The sequence below is a fragment of the Gopherus flavomarginatus genome, chromosome 8, assembly GCF_025201925.1.
Source record: "Gopherus flavomarginatus isolate rGopFla2 chromosome 8, rGopFla2.mat.asm, whole genome shotgun sequence".
NCBI classification, from domain to species: domain Eukaryota; kingdom Metazoa; phylum Chordata; order Testudines; family Testudinidae; genus Gopherus; species Gopherus flavomarginatus.
In genome coordinates, this window is record NC_066624.1 from 41603682 (window position 1) to 41626957 (window position 23276).

Below are 23276 nucleotides of genomic sequence, written 5' to 3' on the forward strand. Positions count from 1 at the left end.
GTCCCCCCCCCCCCTCCCTGCAATGATCTGAGGCCTGATGTCCCATGTATGTGTAAATCCTCCCCTCTGAGCCTAATTCTGCACTTTGTACATGTGCCAATTATACACGTGGGGCTTGTTTCTACTACACGCTAAGCAGGTGTCAGTCATGAAGATGGAACTGGATCCTGCACATCACACACTGTGCCCACACAAATGCACCAATCATACCCCTGAGAACTGATCATACAGCACCTGGTACATGCACCAATCATACACATAGCGTCCAGTCCTTCACTCCATGCACTATTTATTTCATGCATGTTCCAATCATTCCCGTGGGGCCCAATCTTGTACCCTATCAGCTACAACTGATACATGCTAATCATACATGCGACCTGATACTGCACCCCATACATGCATCCATCATACACACAGGACACGATATGCACTGCATATGCCACACCCCAGATATGCTCCAATCAAATATATGGGGGCCCAATCCTGCAACATACACAGTCATATAGATGGGGCTTGAGTCTGCTTCACCCACGAAAGCTCATGCTCCAAAACGTCTGTTAGTCTATAAGGTGCCACAGGATTCTTTGCTGCTTTTACAGATCCAGACTAACAGGGCTACCCCTCTGATACTTGACATCCTACACACTGAATACCACAAGTGCCCCAGTCATGCAGCCGAGGCCCGAGCCTGTACCCTACATGCACACCAGGCTCTCTGCAGTCCTACACTTCAGTTTTGCAAGATGCCGAGTACCCATGACACCCGTTGACATCAGCGGGCTCGGTGCTGCCCCCCAGCGACCATGGCTAGTACTGAAGCAATGCCTCACTTATGGGCAATTCGCCCCCACGCAAGATGGCCGCTATGGCTTCCCCCACCCTTGGCAGCCCTGCGGCAGTTCTCGCCCTTCCGCCTTCAGTCACCTGACGGGCGGGGGCGGAGAGGGCTGGGTGGTTGTTCACATGACTGGCTGAGGCAGCCTAGTCCCGAGTCTCGTGAGTCAGGGGCGCAGGGGGTGTCCCGGGGGCCGCATCCGAAGGAGGGGAGACCCCGCCAGGCGGCTGGCTCAGGCAAGGCCGAGGCCTAGGCCACTAGCGGGGGGATTGGCTCTGTCTGCGCGCCGAGCTCTGCCCCCAGGACCCCCCGCTGGGCGCGGGCTGGGAGAGACCCCCCCGTGGCCCGCTGCGCTCGCACAGCCCCCGCTCGGGCAGGAACGCGGCCTGGGGCGCAGAGCAGGGACCCCCCGCTCCACCGCGGGGTCGGCCCGGGAGGCGCCGCGCTCAGAGCCAGAGGTAACGGGGGCGAGGGGCCGGGGGGCAGTGGGGGAGAGGGAGCAAGGTGTGGGGGGAGAGCGAGGTATGGAGGAGCGAGGTATGGAGGAGCAAGGTGGGGACAGTGGGGTCGAGGGGGCAAGGCGTGGGGGGAGAGCGAGGTATGGGGGGACACGCGTGGGGGCAGTGGGGTTGAGGGGGGCAAGGCCTGGGGGAAGAGCGAGGTGTGGGGGCAGTGAGGTCGAGGGGGGCAAGGCATGGGGGGCAGCAGGGTTGAGGGAGAGGGGGAGCAAGGCGTGGGGGGCAGCAGGGTCTAGGAGGAGGAGGGGCAAGGTGTAGGGGCAGCAGGGTGGAGGGGGAACAAGGCGTGGGGGAGAGTAAGGTATGAGGATGCAGACGTAGGAGGAGTGGGAGCAAGGGAGTAGAGTATGGGATTGCTGTGGGGATGCAGTGACTAGGAGGGGGGGTCAGTGTGGCTGGGGTTATGTGATCTCACTGGGGGTATGAGTAACAGTTTAAAAAACATGAGATAGAGCAGGATCACTGACATTAAGGGGGAGTTAGCAGGGTTCAGTGTGTGGCTGTGTAACAGCTTGGGGTGGGGGGAACATTGTTTAGGGTGTAACGGGGGGTGGTATAGGGCTAAAGATTAATTTGCTTAGGATGTAACGTCAGAGTTTGTGGGTTAGAGGATAATGGGGGATATTAGAGTATGTGGGAGCATGTAACCAGTTTCTCTTGGGGGTTGTATGTACATGAGTGGCTAATGGTGAATGAGAAGGGTCATGGTGGTTTGTGTGTTTGGCTGGAGCTACTAACTATTGGGGTTTCGAGAATGGGTAATATATGGAACAGTAATGTGGGGGTTAATTTATATGTGGGAATAGAAGTGTTGCTAATTGACAGTGCTGCAGGGGAATGGAAGGACAGTGTGTGTGTGTATTAGGAGTCTGATGTGCTTGTGGAGGGTGTCCGGCAGTGTTGTGGGGCTACTTTCCACCACACACTGAATTTATCTTGCTTATGTCTATTTTCACTTTAATTTTAATACTTAACTAAGAGACTTGTAAGCATGGACGTTTTAAAGATCTCTTTACGATAGGATGTTTTTTCCTAAAGATCCCTTCAGCTCTTTTGCCTGGGACAAAAGTTGTAAAGTGCCTTCTGTAGCTGGCCCTGTTATCTGCGTTGGGATGAAGTTGTTAACTGGACAGAGGAAAGTACATCAGTGTAACAGGGATGCTTGTCTTTGTCTTAAATCTGTAGGTGGGTGATGCCAAGCACAGCCATGAAGAAAAAGGTAAGAATTGGATTACACACCCTCTACTTCTTTGCTGCCTACGTTGACAAATGCTGATCAAGTTCCCCTTTGAACTATAAAAATACCTTTGAGATCCCAAAGTACTCATCAGATACCTTCTGGTGTGAGTGCTTGCGCTATTCTCATGATATGATCTTCATGATTGTCAAGTGACTATTAATATTCAAAGACCCTTTTGCATCCTGTGGTAGTGATGGTTGCTGTGTCCTTCAGTTAACATGATAGAACTTGAAAATGAGTATTTCTCAAATATTTTGATAATCCGTGCAGCTGGGCTTGGGCAAAGTGGAACCCTCCACAGTAATCACTAATTGAAACACCTAACTCATGGCAAATACTCAGGTAAAAATTTAGTGTTAAGGGGAAAAAATGTGTTATACTCTAGTTCATATGTATGTAATGAAACACTCCTGATCTCTATCAGAGAAATGTGCTTTGGGAAGTTATATTTGCATTGAGGGGTTCAAGTGGTATCTTACCTGGAGAGGGAAGTTTGGTTGTCTTGGATAGTGATTGGGAGCCAATGGTGGAAATATAGCTCCTCTACTCAGAATTAGGAGTGTAGATATTACAGTGATAACTGTATTAGAAATGCCTAAGGTTGTTAACTAAAGAACTTGACTACTCTTGTATGTTTTACTTGGATCAGATTTGTCTTCTTCCCGAACATATTGGGGTCTAGTCCCTTTGAAAAGCCACCAGGGGGATTGGTGGTGGAATCTCACACCTTTGAATTTAGAGTCTATTTTCAATTATTACAACAGGCTGACGGCTTATACAGACATTTCTTCACCAATTTTGTTGTGAAACGAGATCAGGTATCTCTCCTTTTGGCCTCTTATATGGAGTCACCAGAAAACACTATACTTAGAGTTTAGCTTCAAAGAGTCTGAGACACATTACAGGGCCTGTCTGCTTCTTTGTTTGAAGAAGAGTATGTTGCCATTCTTCTACTGCAAAGTCCACCAAAGCCTGTTATCCTGGACTGGGTTATGCTGTGGGAGCATTTCAACTAGTTTGTGCCTTAACCATGTGGTAAGCTGCTTTTGGAAGGGAGCTTTTTAGCCTACTAAAAGTGGCAAAGTGGGATTCCATGTCAATTGGTTGTCTGAGATTTGTTTTCTGGTTGTAAAGCATGCTCTGAGATCTGTAAACTCTGGGATCTGAGAGTCAAGCGGGTGTCTTGCTGACTTATACTCCATTGCCAGTCAAAAATTCTGTAGGACAGCTTCAGTCTAGAGTTGCATCTGTTTGTTTGTTTTTGTTTTTAAACTCTGTTGTCTATAATAGGATTTAGAGATGTTGCCAAAGGCAGAACTTTGTCTTAGGATGGAACTTGGCTAACGATTCTTTTGATAGTGTGAGCCAATCCCTGCTGCTATCAAATCATTTACGGTTGCTATTGAGCCATTCAAATGATTTCCCCACCCTGCCCCCCAAAAAACAAAAACCTAATCACAGTGTCTCCTGCTCTTTCATGGCCTGCTGACCTGGGAAGCAAGAGATTGGGATTGCATCTGTGCCTCCTGCGTAGCAGTATTGGGTAGTCAAATTATACTGGCCTGGCTGCTTTTAAACTTTTCTGCCTTCCAGCATGTTCACCTGTAAAAGCCAGACTTGGATTTTATTTCACAGTCAGGGAGGAGAATCTTATTCTTGTATTGTGAGGTGGACAGTACAAAACCTAAGATGAGTGGTGAGGGGAGGACAGGGGACATTGAATGGTCTGGTGAAGTGGGTTTTTTTGTATTTGTGGTTTTTTAATGTTTATGATTTAAATGTTTTTGGCTCATCAAATCTTTGTACTTCTGATGAATCAGGAAGAGCAGGCTTTCATCTTGAAGTGCTAGTGTGTTTGGAGAACATATGTGGAGGCTGGGGAAGTGAAAGATTAAAACTTACTTCAAAAATAAATATAGCTCTTCACTGGATGTCTGAAATCCAGCTGTGAACTCTGCAGAGTGCCTTCTCAATGTATCTAGCAGAAATGAGCTCGGGTTGACTTCCTCTGTATCACATTCATGTGTTGTGATTGGTTTTTATTGGCATGGGGGTCAAGATGAGAATGAATAAGCTTCAAGAGGCACAGTTACTTTTCTTCTGGATTTTTAGGCAACTACACAGTCAATACTAGGGACAGGGTATGCAGTTCCCATGGTGTGATCTGACTGGGGGAAAGGAAAAAAGCAAAAGCCAAGGAAAAGAGGAGTGATCCATTTGTGTGGAAAGCATGTAAAGTGACAGAGTTTTATAGTGTGTAATGCTGGTTCATTGACCATGAATATCAAGGAATTAAGAACACATGTCTTCCAGTCATTCAGGCTTTTGTTTGATAGCCTTTTCTGAGGGGGCTAGATCACAATATGCACATGTCCTCTGTGCATGGGGCTACTGAAGCCTTTTGTCTTTACACCATTAGTATTTAGCCATTAAAGAGCCATGGAGAAGCCAGTATTCATTGTGGTTTAACTCTTTTCTCATGCCTTTCCTTACCAGGTGCTGTTGATGGGTAAAAGTGGGTCTGGAAAGACCAGCATGAGATCCATTATCTTTGCAAACTACATCGCCAGAGACACACGGCGCCTTGGTGCCACAAGTAAGAGCTTGGTCTCTTATTGACTCCTAAAGCATCTGCTCTGGAACTCGGGTTAACATTTAAGACGATCTGCACAGAGATGCAAGGCAGTTACCCACTGAGACTCTCACCTTTCCTCTGTGGATGGAGTAATAGGGTGTCTCCTATGTCTGCTAGGCCCCTCCATGAGGAGTCTGGCTGAAAATCTGTGCCAAAGTACCTCAGATGTGGGTGAGGTGGAATGATCCTCTCCCTTTAAGCTGTGGGCCAGAAGGTGACTAAATGTTGATGCAAATAGAGTTTGCAAGCTAATGCTTTTCCACTGACCCTGCCTGCTCACAAGGTGTTCAGAATGGCTGATGAACCCTCCAGAGAAGACCTGACTTCTCTATGCCAACAAGATGACTTGGGGCAGTAATAAACTGCTTGCTAGAGAGTGGGGCTCAGTGGTCTTAGCAGAAAGACCTCTGCATTGATAATTCTGCAATATGCAATACTCCATATCCATTGAAGGTAGGACATGGAGTCTTAATCTGCAGCAAGGGAGATTTAGGTTAGATATTAGGAAACGTTTTCTAAATATAAGGCTATTTAAGCTCTGGAATAGGTTTCCAAAGGAGACTCCATAAGTGGAAGTTTTTAAAAGCATGTTGGACAAACACCTGTCAGAGATGGTCTACGTTTACTTAGTCCTGCTACAGCACAGGGGGCTGGACTTAATGACATCATGAGGTCCCTTCCAGCCCTACGTTTCTATGATTCTATATTCATCCATGGCAGAATATACCTAGTAAAGCTGAGTAGCTGGAATTCCACACTTACAGCTCTGGGCTTTAAAGAGTCACCACAAATCATGTTTTCAGCCGTGTTGGATGGTAACTTCCCAGTAGTCTCCCTTATCAGTTGTTCTGTGTTTCATGTACACGTGGTACAGTTACTAGACTTCTCTTGTCTCTTTCCAGTTGATGTGGAGCACTCCCATGTTCGATTTTTGGGAAACCTGGTGCTGAACCTGTGGGACTGTGGAGGGTAGGTGTTGTCTGTTCTTTTGCTTGTGAAACCCATGGAGGTGGCTGTGGCAACTATGATGGTGGTGTGATACGTTAGGAGGCTGTCCTTTTAGCTACAGTGGGGTAGGAATGCTTTCTGTGCATCAAGTGAACTGTTGATGAGGGCTTATAGAACTGTAGATGGTACCATATAATTAATAAACCCCACATCATAAACTCAGACATGGGGGTGGGGTGAAGGGGGCTGACTTGATAATCATAGCGCCCAAAGTTACCTCTCCATGGGACAGGGGGAGTAGACTGCCTCTACTTTCCCTCACTGCCGCTTTCTCCTGTCAAGACAATGTCTCTGAGCCTTGCAGCATGGATGAGCTACCTCTAGGGCTGCAGAAATTATTATTGGAAATGGATTACAGAACTTTTTGTTTTGGGGTCATTGCTTCAGATTGGACCAAAGTGGTGGTGTTGGACCATTTAGTTTTTGTTAAGTGAGTTGGGGGTGGTACTATCATTTCTGGTGGGTAGTTGTCTGTAGAAGAAGCCGTCTCGTTGACACTCAGCAGAGATAGGAAAGGCATAAAGGCGGAACAGCCTTTTGATGAATGGACTTACTTTCATATAAAAAGTTGATATACTCAAGTGGAGCAGAGATCAGGCTCATTTGGAAGAGTAAGCTTACACCATCTATGCTGTACGTGTTCTGTGGCTGAGGAGAGGACTTCAGTCTCTACAGTTGCTGTATTAATAGCTCAGTCCTCATGCCTAATAGACTTTCTTAGCAATGCAGACATATGGGTAAACCATGCTGGTCTGATTGATCTAACTGGAGTCCCTTTGCCTTGCTGCTATGCCCCTTTTCAGACAAGACACCTTCATGGAGAACTACTTCACCAGCCAGCGGGACAACATCTTCCGCAATGTGGAAGTCCTGATCTACGTCTTCGACGTGGAGAGTCGCGAGTTGGAGAAGGACATGCACTACTACCAGTCTTGTCTGGAGGCTATCCTGCAGAACTCTCCTGATGCCAAGATCTTCTGCCTAGTGCACAAGATGGATCTAGTGCAGGAGGACCAGCGTGATCTGGTAAGGAGCTGAGCATTGCCTTATCAGTGTGGATTCTGTAACAGAGAGCATGCATAATGATGTTGCCATCTTTCACTTTAAACATAGCTACACCAGCTCGTTCTCCAGAAAGCTTTTTTCAGGTTTGTATATGGGGAAAATCTCTGAAAAGTTGAGTTGTTCCCAACCTCCAAACCTATAGTCCCCATGCTACTCCTGGCCCATTTTGTATAATGCCTGTCTAATGACCTTCATAGAAGAGAGACTCACTATGCCAGATTACCTGTAATCTTCTCCTTTATGGTGTCAGTTTTAGCATCGTTATCAATTTTTGGGATACGAGGGACAAAGAAAAACCCAAAAGGTTTAACCTCCCTGTTGTACTTCAAAGGATTAGGTGATAGACTCTGTCACTACTATGCTGCTGGTTCAAATCCAGCTCAGCTGAATTGAATAAAAATAGTTACCATGTGTCAGCTGTTTAGCCTGTGTTTTAAATTGGAGAAATCTCAATTCCAATCCTAGTGCACAGATGTCCACATCACAGTTGGCACTAGCCAACACAGAGACTGACAGTTGTAAGCAAAGGGGCCATGGACTGTGAAGTCTGACCTACTTTCTTGCTCAGATGGAGTCTCTTTATGGGCTGGCTTAAGTACAGCCAAGTATTTCCAATGCTCAGTGCAAAACCTGCAGCGACACTTAAGGTTCGAGTTTCAGAGTGCTCAGCAGCTCCTGTTGTTCCTAGGATGAGTGAGATTCCCCAATATCCTTAGTGGGAGCTGCTGGCTGCTGAGCTCGCTCTTCAGTCTCGGCCATGGTAATCTTTCAGCTATAAAGCTATACCCAGCTCCTGGTGTTAGATGAGAAATTAACTTTGTGGGTTAGATACTTTCCTTTATGACACATGCACACCCGTAGCTCTGCGGTTGATCATCAACCTGGTTCAGACCTGGAGATTACTTCTTTGGTCTAGTGCAGTGGTTCTCAAACTTTAGTAACACGAGTACCCCCATTTTGATTTAAAATTTTTGCCACAGACTCCCAAGCCTGCTGCTCAGTCCCAGACCCCATCCCCCAAAGCCCCACCCCACCTCTTCCTGCTCCCATTCCACCCTTGCCCCTCCTCTTCCCTGCCTCTTTCTGCCCCCTCCAAGTGCCACCCTCCCTCCCAGCACCTCCTGCACACTGGGAGAGAGGGGGGAAGAGTTGATCAGTGGGGTCGGTGGCCCCGGCCATGATTCCTCCCCCTCCCTCCCAGTGCCGCCTGCACATCGGGAACAGTTGTTCCCCAGCATGCAGGAGACACTAGGAGGGGAGGAGGAGGAGTTGATCAGCAGGGCCCATGGACCCCAGTTTGAGAAACGCTGGTCTAGTCTACTCAATACACTGAACTCTTTCTTGTCACTTCCAGCTTGATATATCCGTATCCAGATGTGCACCGAAGGACTCAGAAAAGAGCAGGAAGGTCACGTGGGTGAAGCCACAGGCTGGTCTTTCCTGGGTAGACAAACTTCAGTGAAACAAATGGGCTCATAACTCAGCAGATACTGGCTAGTGTTCTGAGCCTCATTTTGTCACTCTGGCTCGATCTGGCTGTAACTTAAAGCATTTTCCTTCTGGAACTTGTTTGAATATTACCTTCCATCCTCCCCAGGAAGGGGTCAGGAATGTCCTGGTCTCTGAAGAAGTTAAATGAAAGCTAGTTCCATAGGGCTGTGATGCTTGGTATTTCAGTTTGCTGTCCAGTAACTATTAACATCAGTATCCATATGCAGTTGGTGGGTGTAAATTCTAAGCATTCCCTGAAATGAGGAAGGGCATGGGGGAGTGGAATCATGCAGTGACACAACTTGAAAGCATTGCAACCCCCTCTAGCAGGAACTGCTTTGAAGTATCTGCTAATCTCCTTTGAGTCAGGGGTTCTGTCTGCTTGCTTGGCCCAACTGTTGACCTGACTTGAAAGTAGTGCCAAACTGTGGACCTTGGCATCTTTTGTGTGTATTGGGTTACGTAGTCAGTCAGGAGGTTTCTGGATGTTCCCTGCTTTCATGCTCCTGAAAACAGACTAAAAATAGCTTGTGGAAATCGGGAAGATAAACTCTGTGACATGGATCAGCTTTCATGATGGGGCCCTTTTTAAGCATACGAATCTCAGATGTCTTCTTAAGGTTGGGGTCTCTTATGGATTGGAATATCAGAGAAAGAGAGGAAAAACCTCAAAGAAATCATAATGCTGTTAATCTTCAGCATGTTATCACAGTGGCCTGGGACAGAAATTATTTTTCCCTATCCCTGTTCATTCCTAATGTCCGCTTCTGAGACTTCCTGCCTCATAGATGTGGGTGGAACAGACAGTCTGGATTTTGCTAGTGAATTTACTATGAATAATTTACTTTTTCCACACCAAGGGCTCACTGCTAGCTGTTTACCTTGCTTTTGTAATGATTTCTTAAGTTCTGATGTTTTGGGAAGTCTTATTTTGACCCGTCTCGGCTATTTTTAAACCAATACCTATAAGAGCAGAGTAAGGAGTGGGACTGTGCAGTTATGCAGTGACTGCTTAATCCATAGCATCTTAGTTAATGCAGCACACTTCATTGTAGGCAGCGGCGTATTGTCGCCTAGGCCAACAAGGCCAAGGCCTAGGCCTAGGGCAGCAAATTTGAAGGGACAGCAGATTTGAGCACCCATGGAGAAGCTCCCCTCCCCGCCCCGGCTCCCCACTCCAGCTTGCTCCTGCCTCCTCCGCGAGCACGCCGCTGCGTCCTGTTTCTCTCCCCTCCCTCCCAACACTTGCTGTTTCACGGGGCGGGGAGGAGGGGGAACACGATGCGCTGAGGGAAGAGGCGGGGCCAGGGCGGGAATTTGGGAAAGGGATCCAATAGGGGCAGGGAAGGGGCGGAGTTGGGGCGGGGACTTTGGGAAGGGGTTGGAATGGGGGTGGGGAAAGGGTGGAGTCAGGGAGGGGCTAGGGGCAGGCGGGGCGGCAATTATTTCAGGGCCTGGGGCGGCAAAATCATTAATCCGCCTCTGATTGTAGGGTTTTTTCTCATCCTCTTTTAACCTGAACGCCTATTAAGTCCTTGTTCACATTGATAAGTCTATGAGCAGGGCCCTTCCAAATTCACGGTCCATTTTCACAAATTTCACCATCACAGCATTTTAAAAACCTTGAATTTCACGGTTTCAGATATTTAAATCTTAAATTTCAGTATTGGAACAAAGCATGAATATGTATTTAAAAACAGCAAAAAAAAAATATGTAAAGTCCTTAAGTCAGCATTTCTTAAACTGGGGGGCCTGATCCAAAAAGCGGTTGTGGGGGGAAGAGTCGCATGGCTTTTGTGGGGAGGTCGCAGCATTGCCACCCTTACTTCTGTGTTGCCTTCAGAGCTAGGTGGCTGTAGAGTGGTGGCTACAGGCTGGGTGCCCAGCTCTGAAGGCAGCACTGCTGCCAGCCGCAGGGAAAAAGTGGATCTGCTTTCAGAGCTGGGTGCCCAGCCTGCAGCCACCCAGCTCTGAAAGCAGTGAAGAAGTAAGGGTGGCAATTATGTGATCTTCCTACGATAGGCTTGAGACTCCTTTTTGGGTCAGGACCCTCAGTTTGAGAAATGCTGGTCTCCCCTGTGAAATCTATATAGTATAGGGTAAAAGTGTACAAAAAACAGATTTCACAGGGGACCATAGATTTCATGGTCCGTGATGTGTTTTTTCACCTTAGGGTAGGGCCCTATCTATGGGTATGTCTACACTACAGGATTATTCCGATTTCACAGAAACCGATTTTTGGAAACAGATTGTATAAAGTCGAGTGCATGCAGCCGCACTAAGCACATTAATTCAGCGGTGTGCGTCCATGTACCAAGGCTAGCGTTGACTTCTGGAGCGTTGCACTGTGGGTAGCTATCCCATAGTTCCCGCAGTCTCCCCTGCCCATTGGAATTCTGGGTTGAGATCCCAATGCCTGATGGGGTCAAAAATTTGTATCGGGTTGTCAAGTATAATTCCCAATTCTGGACCTTAGCGTCCAAAATATGGGTACTAGCATGAATTCCTCTAAGCTTAATTACCAGCTTAGATCTGATAGGCTGCCACCAATCAGGAATTTTTAGGGCCTGATGCCCTCTGGTCCCCCCAAAACCTTCCCAGGGGACCCCAAGACCCAGATTCCTTGAGTCTCACAACAAAGGGAAATAAGCCATTCCCTCCCCACTCCCAGCTCCTTCCCACCCTGGGAACACTAGGAGATCGCCTGATTCAACTTTTTGAATCACCACACCGAGAGGAGTGTTACCTTCCCCGTCACCCAGAGGCAGTACAAGCTGCGTGAATATAACACAAAGAGAAAATTTATCCTTCCCTTCTCCCCACCAATTCCCTTGAACCTTAACTAGGAGAAAAAAAATTAAACAGTCTTAAAAGCAAAGCTTTTAATAAGAAAGAAAAAGTAAAAGGTTTATCTCTGCACTTTAGACAGTAAACAGTTACAGGGTCTTTCAACTTATAAACAATAGAAAGAAACTTTCTCCAGCAGAAACACAATTTAAGCTACTTCCAGCAAGTACACATATGTAAATAAAAAAAAAAAGAAACTTAAAAGACTATGACCGCCTTTTCTTACTCACAATTCTGAATAGATAAGAGACTGTAGCAGGGAGATTGGCAGAAACCTGGTTGCACCTCTAGTCCCGTCCAGGACCCAGAGAGAACAAAGCCAAACCCAAAACCCACAAACAAAGGCTTCCCTCCCATGAGATTTGAAAGTATCTTGTCTTCTGATTGGTCCTTTGGTCAGGTGTTTGGGGTCTCTGTTAATCCTTTACAGGTAAGAGAGACATTAACCCTTAACTATCTGTTTATGACATGGGTGGCTATGGGTAAATGTCATCAGTCAATCCTCCCTCCGTGAGAGCAATGGCAGACAGTCATTTTGCGCCTTTTTCCCTGGATTACCCGGGCAGATGCCATAGGACAGCAATCATGGAGCCTGTTCAGCCTTTTTTCACTATCACCGTATGTCTGCTGGATGTTGCTAACAGACGCGGTACTGCAGCGCTACACAGCAGCGTCCCCTTTCCTTTTGCAAGTTAGCAAAGATGGTTACCAGCCATACTGTACCATCTGCTGCTTTGCAAGTTGACAATGACGGTTACCAGTCATGCTGTACCATCTGCTGCTGGCATGGGTGCTTCTGGCCGGCCTCGGTGAGGTCGGCCGAGGGCGCATGGACAAAAATGGGAATGACTCCCCAGGTCATTCTCTTCTTTAAGTTTTGTCTAATGGAGAGTCAGTCCTGCCTAGAATATCAGGTAAGGCTACTAAAGAACCAGAGAGGCAAAGGACCGTTCTGAGTCAGAGCCCCAGACATCCCACAGGAATGATGAGCTGCATGCCATTCTAGGGGGTGTCCCTGCAACAACGCCACCCGTTGCTTCCGTCCTCCCCCACCCCTCCTGGGCTACCGTGGCAGTTTCCCCCCCATTGGTGTGATGAAGTAATAAAGAATGCATGAATAAGAAACAACACTGACTTTATTGCTTCTGCAAGCAGAGATCAAAGAGGGGAGGGGAGGGGAGGGGAGGGCAGCCTCCAGCTGCCATGATATTCCGGGCAGGAGTGAATCTCCATTAGACAAAACTTATAGAAGAGAAAGACCTGGAGTCATTCCCATTTTTGCCCAGGCACCCCCGGCTGACCTTACCGAGGCCAGCCAGGAGCGCTCACAGGACGGCGATGACAGATATCAGTCCTACTGTGCCATCTGCGTCTGCAGGGCAAAGGAAGATAAGGGGATGCTGCTGTGTAGCGCTGCAGCACTGCTTCTGCCAGCAGCATCCAGTAGACATACGGTGATGTTGAAAAAAGGCGAGAGGGGATTTTTTCCCCTTTGCTTTCATGGGGGGTGGGGGAGGGGCAATGACACACACCCTGAACCACCTGCGACAATGTTTTTGACCCTTCAGGCTTTGGGAGCTCAGCCAAGAATTCAAATGGTTTACAGAGAGTGCGAGAACTGTGGGATAGCTACAGTCGTCAGTCATCCCTCCCTCCATTTGATTCTTTGCTTTCTGGTATGCTTGTCTCAGCTCCTTAGTTTCATGCAGCACTGTGTTGAGTCCCTGTTGTGGCTTCTGTCCATCATGGCCTTGGAGATTTTTTCAAATGTTTTGGTATTTCGTCTATTGGAACGGAGTTCTGATAGAACAGATTCAGTAACTCCCATACGGTCCATGCTGGAGCTTTTTTTTTGAATCTGGGACTGCATGATCACCCATGCTGATCAGCTCTCCACGCTGGGCAAACAGGAAATGAAATTCAAAAGTTTGCAGGGCTTTTCCTGCCTACCTGGCCAGTGCATCCGAGTTCAGATTGCTGTCCAGAGCGGTCACAATGGTGCACTGTGGGATAGCTTCTGGAGGCCAATACCGTTGAATTGCGGCCACACTAACCCTAATTTGAAATGGCAGTACCGATTTGAGCGCTACTCCCCTTGTCGAGGAGGAGTACAGATATCAATATTAAGAGCCCTTTATATTGAAATAGAGGGCTTCGTTGTGTGGACGGGTACAGGGTTAATTTGGTTTAATGCTGCTAAATTTGAGAAACTCGTAGTGTAGACCAGGCCTAAGAGTGAATTTAGAACTCATGAAATATAACATGCCTGGCTCTGGCAATGATCATTAGTCATGTACAAGCAGCAATTGTGCACACTTCTGCACAGATCTGCCAATTCACCTGGTTCCTAACCTGTAGCACCCACAATTTCAGTCCTGAGATCTCACCCAGGTCTGCTGATGTAACTCTGTCTTGATCTGCAGCCCCTTGTTCTTGCAGTGGGTCCCTCAGGCAGCTCTGCTAGTGCACTTTCATCCTGGCCTGCAGCATCCTCAGCTGCTTTGGTATTGGAAAACATTGTGCACCCTTGTTCTGTTTTGAAATGCAAAATTCTTACTATAAATGCGGTAAAATAACCACAGCAGAAGCATTCACCAAAAACAGAAACGTGTGTTCATCTAGAACAGTGGTACTCAGACTGAGATTTGGGAGCTGCAAGTGGCTCTTCAATGTCTCTCTTGTGGCTCTTTGCAGCGCATGATATTAAAACACTGAGTGATTTTAATGATTAACCAATCTAAGCTATTAACTAGCCAGGATGCTTTCACTGTGTTGTTAACCAATTGTTGATAAAATAATACTTGGTCAGAATAACCAAGAAAAAAATTATATACATAAAAATAGTAAATGAAACAATGAATTCACGCTACTGTTGCTCTTTCGGGTAATGTTAATCACTGATTTGGCTCCTGAACCACTGAGGTCTGAGTATCGTTGATCTAAAAATATCAAACTTCTGTCTTCCAGATTTTTAAAGAGAGGGAGGAAGACCTGAGGCGACTGTCCCGTCCCCTGGAGTGTGCGTGCTTTAGAACATCCATCTGGGATGAAACACTTTATAAGGTTTGAATGGTTGCTTTTCTTCATGTATGACATTTCCATTTGTCTTCCTCCTGCTCTACTGTTGTGTAAACTGCATTGTCAGTCGCTACAGAGTTCCATAGCTTTAACTTCAAAATATTTTCTGAAACAGGTGGTTCCATTCTGGCTGTTCAAGGGCTGGTGCTGATGGCAGTTAAATTGCTGGCTTCTGCCATCAGTATTATGGTTCATAGTCCTATATCTTCCTGTTAACATTGCCCACACTCTCTGCCCAATTCATTTAGAAGGAACCTCCACCTCACTTACCACAGTAATGTGTTCAGCCAAGTGCAGAATTGTTTCCATGTTATATTTTCTAGGACATTGTCAAGTATTCAGTGACTCAAGTGATTGGGCTTCCACATCTGCCTGGGAGACTACTTCATACTCTGGAAGTTTGTCTTGATATCTAGCCTAAACTTTCCTTACCTTCATGGCACCCAGTTACCTATTAAGATCTCTCTCCAGATATTGGGGTGATGGATGTTAAATGGGTCAAACTGAGAGCAAATTGCGGTTCTAAGTGTCACAAATGTGCCACAACCATCTCAATGGGCAAAGGTGGCAAGAGCCCATTAGCCTTCTTGTTAGACTGACATTCATAGGCATTGATTTTCTGGCAATCCCTTTGACTTCAATGGAAGGTGAAGCTGGGCACCTTTTAAAATCTATTCATGAGTACAGAGAATATCCCAGGATACAGTATGTGGCTTCAGCCTGAATGAAGCTGGTCCAGGCTACACCCTCCTGAAAATAATTTTTCTGTGTCTTTAGTGTGTACACTGGTCCCATGCTGTAGGCAGTTAGCACATTTCCCATTTGAGAGCCAACTAGGTACAGATTGGCTAACCTTTCTTCTTAAATGGATCCCTGCAGCCAGTCAGTCATTGTGGATACTCTTGTTTATGCTTCATATTGACATGCCCAGAGGCAGGACTGCATCATTCTAGATATAGTCCCATAAGAGCTTGTATTGACAATGAATATTTTGGCCCTTCTGCCTTCAGACAAAGTGAAACCTCAACTGTTCCCTTGAGCACCAGAGAAATGCCTATTAAATGTATAAAAGCTTTGGTTTTGCCCAGTTTGCTTGTATGTTGGAATTCTAATACACAAGCAAATCACTATCTGTATACTGTGCTTGGCATAGGCAGTGAGGTGAAGCCCCTACAGACTGAGGGCCTGATCCTGAGATGTGCTGAACTTCACTGGAGCCAGCTGTAATTGAGTGCTTGGCACCTCTTGGGATCAGTCCCTGAGTTAAGGCAGTGGTTCAGAGTCTTCTGCTGTTACTTCTATGGGTACACAGAAGAGATCTGCTTATTTACAAGCAAGAACATGGAAAACTGTGAGTCTTTAGCTGGGAGCATGGGTCCAAATTTAGCCGAGAGATCACCTGGCAATTAGATGGTATCAGACTAGTCTCTGCAAGATTTTTGCCCGTGTCATAATTTTATATGGCTGGTAGAGTGTTCAAGAAAAAGTGTGTGACTGGAACACAAGTGAGGGCCATAACCATAATTGAAGTGTGTGGGCACAGAGAGATGGGAGAAGCTTGCATAACTCATGTCTCTGCTGTCATTGACTGTAGCCTGAATTCGCTGACTCTTACAAGCACTTTGCATAACAAGAGAGGGAGGATGGGGACGCCCTTATGCAATCTTCATAGCACTCACTGTGCATTTTGTTTTCTGACAGGCTTGGTCCAGTATAGTCTATCAGCTGATTCCTAATGTCCAGCAACTAGAAATGAACCTGAGGAACTTTGCTCAGATTATAGAAGCAGATGAAGTTCTTCTGTTTGAGAGAGCCACTTTCCTGGTGAGAACTGCCATCCCTGCTCTTTTATGGGTCCATTTGCTCCTCTGCCCTGTCCCTTAAGGGGGCAGATTCATGATTCTAAATTGCTTAGGGTTCCTTGTGTGAAAAGCACTGTAGAGTGCAAAGCATTCAGGTGGGGTTGATGACCATAACGCATGCTAGGTGGAAGTTCCAGGTTGCAGAACTTTTCATTCAGTGCCTTTATGACAAAGGGAGTAAGGGCTTGCTTACACAGGGAAGCTATTCTGAAATAAAGTAGGATATGAATTTAAAGCACAATAGCTATTTATGTGGATTAAGCTAAACCAAACAAAGGTGCACTCAGTGTGGAATAAATGTGTCCACGTGAAAAAATGAGGCGTCCTTGTGACACCTTAGAGACTAACAAATTTATTTGGGCCAAAGCTTTTGTGGGCTATAACCCATGGGTGAAGTATATTTTAGCCACAAAAGATTATGCCCAAATACATTTGTCAGTCTCTAAGGTGCCACAAGGACTATGTTTTTGATGATACAAACTAGCATGGCTACCACTCTGAAACCTGTGAAACCCGTGTCCCCATGGAGAGTTACGGTGCAATAGCTATTCAGGGCAAATTCCCTGTGTAGACGGGGCCTAATTCTGTTGCTTTTGACATGAACCAGGTACTCCTGTGACATTCCTGAAACACCCTCTAAGAGCAATTAGGCTGTGAGCATTGTTAAATGCATGATTCACCTTTACCACCTCCAGTCTGTAAGGAAGTTTCACATCCCCAATGCCTGGTCTGTTCTTGGAATTTTCAGAAAATTTCCTTCTGTACCATGCAAGGGTAAAACCTTATTCTGGTTTGAAAAATCTGCAGATTTTCACTTCCTCCCAGGTGGTACTTTAACCATTCAGGGTCCCTGTCTTGCTGAGTACCTGATCCAATGTAAACCTAATCCTGAGAGCTGGGTGAAAACTTTCCTCAAAACTTTCTTCTTAACACAATGTCTTACTTTTAAAGGAAAATGTCTACAAAAGTTTTTGTTTGAAACTTTTCGACAAAGTTGTTGTTGGTGGGGGAGAGGGTGGTTTTTTTGTTGTGGGGTTTTTGGGGGGGGTTTTGTAATGGAAAATTTAAGGAACCACATATGTCTCAAAAATTTTCTTAGTAAATACTTCCCATCTTCCAACATGCTCTACTAGTTTCTGAGGGGTTTTGTAAATGTGTGGCATTAATGATCGACGTGATTGACAGCATTGTAATACGCCCCTATTTTCACATAACTCTTGAAAACTGCTATTTTTGGGACAGAAGCTTCTCATGCTCACAACTTAAAAGTGACATTTTTACAAAAAAAAATATAAATTTCTGGATTTTTAGATTCTCTTTTCTGCACTCATATCTTTATAACATCCCCGTGGACTTAGTCCTCCTCGAGGAGAAATTCTTTTGAAATATTTGAAGAAACTGTTCAAAAACATCATTATGCAATCATACTGCACATGCATACAGTGTGAGGGTTTGCTGAGTCCAGATACATGCATGTTTGTTTGAATATGCAATCAGATTTTTTTTTAATTTAATAATTTAAACTATTTAAATTGCGTTCTTGACAACTTTCTAAAAACATTCTGTCTATTCTTGTGGGGGCATGTTGAAGCATGGGCAATTGCAACGCGAGGAAGAGGAGATCCTCGGGACTCATTACGAGATGTGGTGGTAGGTGGGAACTTCTGCTTTGATTGCTGAGTTATAGTGATTTTCCTTGCAGGTTATTTCCCATTATCAGTGCAAAGAACAGCGTGATATCCACAGATTTGAGAAAATCAGCAATATTATCAAACAGTTCAAGCTGAGCTGCAGGTGAGATGGATTATCTGTGTAGTCACGTTACTAAGAAATGGAAATCTTTAGACTGTGGATGAGTGCCATCAGCCCGACTTGTCTGTGTTGATGTCCATCTACGCTGGCTAGGCATAAATGATAACTCTGTCAACCAGACATGCCTTGTAAATTCTCTGTAGTGCATCCTGGCCTTGAAGTGAGTAATGGTTTTATGGACAATAGGCCACCAGAGAAGTTCTCTTATTCAAAGAGGTATTAGAATGTATCCTGTTTAATCATGACTCGGTATTTCATGCCTTTCTTCATCTTTTTTTTTTTTTTCCTGGTGTTCATTGGAAGAGGTTTGTTCTGAAACATTTTTCCTCCCATCCATTTTCTTTTGAGTTCTGCAGAGAAGTTATAGTGACCTACTGGCAGTTAATGACAACACTTTGTGGCACTGCAAATCTAAGATAAACACTTAGTTTTGGGCGCGAGAACCAAAATGCTGGTTTGAGAGAGGAAGCACTTGCTCAAACAAATTTAGCAACAGTCACAAAAGGAAGGCAGAAGACTTAAGACAAAGTTAAACTTTGAAATAGTTCCCCCCACCCCCCAACTGCTCCGCTGTTGCCCTTCCATCCCTAATACTTTAAAAGATTTAGAACACTTGTAGGGTAGGAGCAGCTGAACAGCTAGATGCATGCTTTAGTAGGCTGTTTCCAGAGTCTTCAGTTTACTACTCTCTTCTGTTGCTGGTCCCCAGAGTCATTCTGCTATTATTGACTTTCTGTCTGTGCTGAATGGTTCTAGTGTGCACTGGTCAGGAGACACTGACTGTTAGAGTGTAGCAAACTCAAACAAACAGGTGGCAGTCGCTATTGTGAGGTGCAAAAGCTTTTTTTTTTTTTTTTTAATTGAGTTAAATGTAAAAAGAGAACACTAACCCTACCATGGCTAGTCAGTACTGAACAGAGGGCCTTGCTTAAAGTGTATTTGTTTTGTAACCATGAAGTAAATCAAAAATAAAGCCACAGATTTTTGTATCTGTCAAAAACAAACAACCTAGTGTCACATACTGGCTTAGTTCTTATTTTACAAACAAAGCTGTGCAGTTATGTATACATGATGTGACTAAAGTGATCTCTAGATATGAGGTTCTTTGTAAATAAAGCACTTGCTTTTGAAATGGTCACATAACAGGAGTTAATTCACTTTTCTTTCCTCCTTACAGTAAGCTGGCTGCTTCTTTCCAGAGCATGGAAGTCAGGAACTCTAACTTTGCTGCTTTCATTGACATCTTCACATCAAATACATATGTGATGGTGGTCATGTCTGATCCTTCCATACGTAAGTTTAATAGAGCATAGGCATCTATTGTGTTGCTTTGACAGGGACCAAGAGCTAGTTAAACTTGCATTTGGTTCTTGATACCATAAATGAGCACCCATCTACACTGTATAATCAGCTAAGCCCCCAGGACAATTGAAACAGTTTAATTCTGGAATTGTGGATAGGACTAACACGTGTTAACTGTGCTGCACCATGGTTTGGGAACATGGGTTAAAAGATGGTTTGATCATGTAGTGCAAACAGCACCAGACTTTGCAAATCAAGTTCTTCTCTGCTGTTTCTCAACATGGTAATTAGTACGGATGGGAGTTTTTTCAGGCAATGTCAGTTAACATGTCTATTCTAGTGGAGCTGAACACAGTAAATATTCTTTGCCAGATCTAATCTGGCAGCTGGGCTATGAGTTTTGGGCCTAAATTTTGAATTTGAGCATTTTCTAGGTGAATTGTTATGCTTTGTTAGTTCTCCAATTATGGCTGCATTTTCCTTTTTAACTCAAGAAGCAATTTATGGGTAAAATTACATTGCTTACAGCCGAAGAGTGCAGGCCCTTGTACCTTCTTTGGTAACATGTTTTCCTATTGCTCTCTATGAAACTGCTTTTTGTATTACACTATTTGAGGATTTTAAGTGAGACAGCCATATGGCACATGGTTTCCCTGAGCAGAAAATACCTTTTAAAAACTACTTTTCTGTATTTGGTTAGCCTCATGCGTTCAATCCTACCAGACTAGGGGCTTGCTACCAGCTATGACATCCTTTTGGAAGCCCACAGATGGGAAGCTAAGAAAAAGCTAAAGCAACTTCCTTCCATAATCACAATTCCTATTAACAAACCTTGCATCGGTACAGTATACCTCCCTTTGGGTCTCAGACAGCACCACTCTGGGATCATCCAGCACAGCAACCCAATCTTGCCTGCTGTACCCCTTACATTACATCCTCAGTGGCCTGGGAGTAGCAGAACAGATCTGGTAAAGCTCACTGTTTAGAGTAGTGGTACTTTTTCATAAGCACTAGGCCCTTTAGGAAGAAAGGTCCTGTTTTCATATGTTTTCCTCTCTAGAATTTGATCAGTGAAATCTGACATTGGTCAATGTAAAATATTCCCTTGTCAGTGCTAAACAAGGTGACAACTTGCCTTGTTTGTTTCACTCCTGGTGAAACCTATAGCTGTGGAGCTTTAGGGGAAACGCGAACCAAAACCACAGAGAGCTTTGTGGCTTCAGTCCTGTTGCTGTAAACCAAAACTCCTGCGTTTTACACTACAGGGAACCTTCCTAGCTAACCTTTCCAGACAGCTTTTAACGCCTGGTGATCTAATTACTCACATCCTTTGTTTTTTCCTCTCTTGCCCCTTCTTCCCACTAGCTTCTGCAGCTACATTGATCAACATCCGCAACGCTAGGAAACACTTTGAGAAGCTGGAGAGAGTGGATGGACCAAAGCACAGTCTGCTCATGCGTTGAACACTGGCCAAACCACATGGTCTTTGGGGGAGAAAAGTTGGAACTGCAGTTTTTTTAGGAGAATCTAACAATGTGGGTGTCTTTGTGGGCTTTAAAATGAGTGTGCTGCTTACCACCGCAATCTTCTTTATTTTTTTTCTCCTTTTAACATTGGACACTAGTCACTGGGATGATGTCTGGATACACAGTGGACCTTTAAGAGAGACTTCCTGGCACACTAGGGGTTGGGGAAGATGCAAGGGCAGGTGATTTGCACTTGGTCTGATAAGCCTAGTTGCCATAGTCACGCACACTGAAGCCTTTGTGGATGTTTTCCTGTATTCCAGATGATCAATATAAATCACACGGATGGAATATTACTATTTTATCAGCAAGTTGCTAGGATACATTTATAAATTTCTCCTTGTCTTCAGTCATGAAAATAAATTTTTGCTACCAGGGACTTTTGATTCCCAGAGCTCTGGAAGTGGTTATTTTTTCCTTTTAAAGTGTTGTGAAGCTTTGCCATTGGACAGGCAAACAGGTACATAGCTGCATTTCTCCTTTCTTATTACCTGGTCCTTTTTTAACCAGATACTCATTTGAGAGAGAGTTTCTGCTGTGTACAAATTCATTTAATCCAGAAGAGTCATAGTGAGAATGACTGTTCATTAGTCATCTTAATCTTTTTTTTTCTTTTTTCTCTATGATTTTAGGCTTGCGAGAATGAAGATCATCCTTGTTATATGGAAGTAGCTGAAAGTAATACTCCCACTTAACAAGATCATAGTCCTTGCATTCAGATCTTCCTCCTCCTGAGCAGGGAGATGCTGAGAAGGGCAAGGGACAAGTGTATAGAAGTCAGATGAGATAACGGATCTCATTGCCCTGCTGAAAATGTTGCACTCAGTCATCCGTGATCTCAAAGGCAGTCTGACAATATTAGACACCATTGTTACTCTACATTATGGTCTAATTTGTTTTACTGGACTTGTGCTTGATTCTCCATTAAACATAGGAAAACAAGCACTGTCATCTGGGAAAATCTGTAACCTCTAAGAGTTGTTGAATGGGCTGATGTTCCTTTGAGCAATTATTTTTGCATGCACAGTGATGTTACTCTAGGAAAAAGAGGACGTATTGAGTCTAAAAGAGGTGTGGCACTTGTTTTGTAGAATCCCTCACTCTATCATGTTGCCTCAAAGTCAAGCTAGTAGATGGTAAGTTTTTTATGTGAGCACTAAAATGTGAAGTGCGTATCTTTGCTTAAGACAAGCTAATAGGATGCCACAAAATTTTTATCATCTCTAAATCTTTGCATTATTTTATACTAGCGCCCCAAACAGCCTACTCAACAGGCATGTTTATATAAAGATCCTGTGTGACTAGCGCTATCTTCAATCCAAAGAGCTGTCAAGCCTGCATCCCAGCAAGAGTGGAATTGTGTATTACCCATGTGTATGTTGAAGAGTCAGGCAGTTGAGTACCTGGGAGACTTATGACTGGACATGAAAGTACAATAAGGTTCTTAGTTGTCTGTAATGCTTCTGGGAAGAAGGATATGGAGGACAGTGGCAGGACGAGGAATGTGAAGTGTTGGTGTGGCATATACTAGCCACTACAAACTCAATCTGGCCCCTACTTCTAGCAGCAAGCAGTGAAATTGCCATGCCTCCCTCCACTTTATTGACTACTATCTCTGTTATAAATTCAATCAGTGGAGTTCTTCCTGATTTTTTTTTTTTTTCCACCCAAGAACTATCCTCAGTGCTCTTCTGATAAAGCAGATGGACTCAGTGCTTATTTGCTATGCTAACATGCTGGCTCAGTTCAGGGAACTTCAACTAGTGAAACCTCCAAACAATTAGCAAGAAGGATTCTGACCCTGTACTTGAGAGCCTTCCTTCTGCAAACTTCAAACATTGCTGAGGAAGCAGAAAATGGCCTGTAGCTACAAATTCTGAACATTCTCCTCTGAAGGCTGAGGCAGCTGTCATTCTGACTTAGATTTAATCTCACCATCCTCTGATGCAGCTAAACATTACTTTCTTCTGGTTAGAGCAGGTTGGAGCTGTGTGTTGGGGAAAATGTTTGAATGCTGGACTTCTAAGGATGAAATATTATGAGATGGTGGCGGGAGT

General features: G+C 44.9%; 1 protein-coding gene across 3 annotated transcripts; it reads left to right on the plus strand.

The window, feature by feature from the left end:
* Nucleotides 1–1105: 1105 nt before the first annotated feature.
* Nucleotides 1106–22160, plus strand: LOC127056485 (ras-related GTP-binding protein A). 3 transcript variants are annotated; one of them, XR_007775823.1, is made up of 11 exons: nt 1201–1293; nt 2539–2572; nt 5090–5189; nt 6131–6197; nt 7040–7262; nt 14607–14702; nt 16419–16541; nt 18282–18373; nt 19569–19684; nt 21059–21228; nt 21852–22160. XR_007775823.1 is itself a non-coding variant. In XM_050964381.1 (10 exons), exons 2-10 carry the CDS (start codon nt 2546–2548, stop codon nt 21154–21156), a joined length of 942 nt encoding a protein of 313 aa, XP_050820338.1. In that variant the 5' UTR covers nt 1106–1293; nt 2539–2545; the 3' UTR covers nt 21157–21598. The 3 variants fall into 3 exon arrangements, 2 of the variants coding, with proteins under 2 accessions (XP_050820338.1, XP_050820336.1); XM_050964381.1 differs by lacking the exon at nt 21852–22160 and having other exon boundaries at nt 1106–1293; nt 21059–21598; XM_050964379.1 differs by lacking the exon at nt 21059–21228.
* Nucleotides 22161–23276: the final 1116 nt, after the last annotated feature.

Coding starts and splice junctions, on each gene's coding strand:
- LOC127056485 (XM_050964381.1), top strand. CDS start 2,546: ATGCCAAGCACAGCCATGAAGAAAAAG. Junction 14,703..16,418: donor GGGATGAAACACTTTATAAG/GTTTGAATGGTT, acceptor GTTTTCTGACAG/GCTTGGTCCAGTATAGTCTA. Junction 19,685..21,058: donor CATGTCTGATCCTTCCATAC/GTAAGTTTAATA, acceptor TCTTCCCACTAG/CTTCTGCAGCTACATTGATC.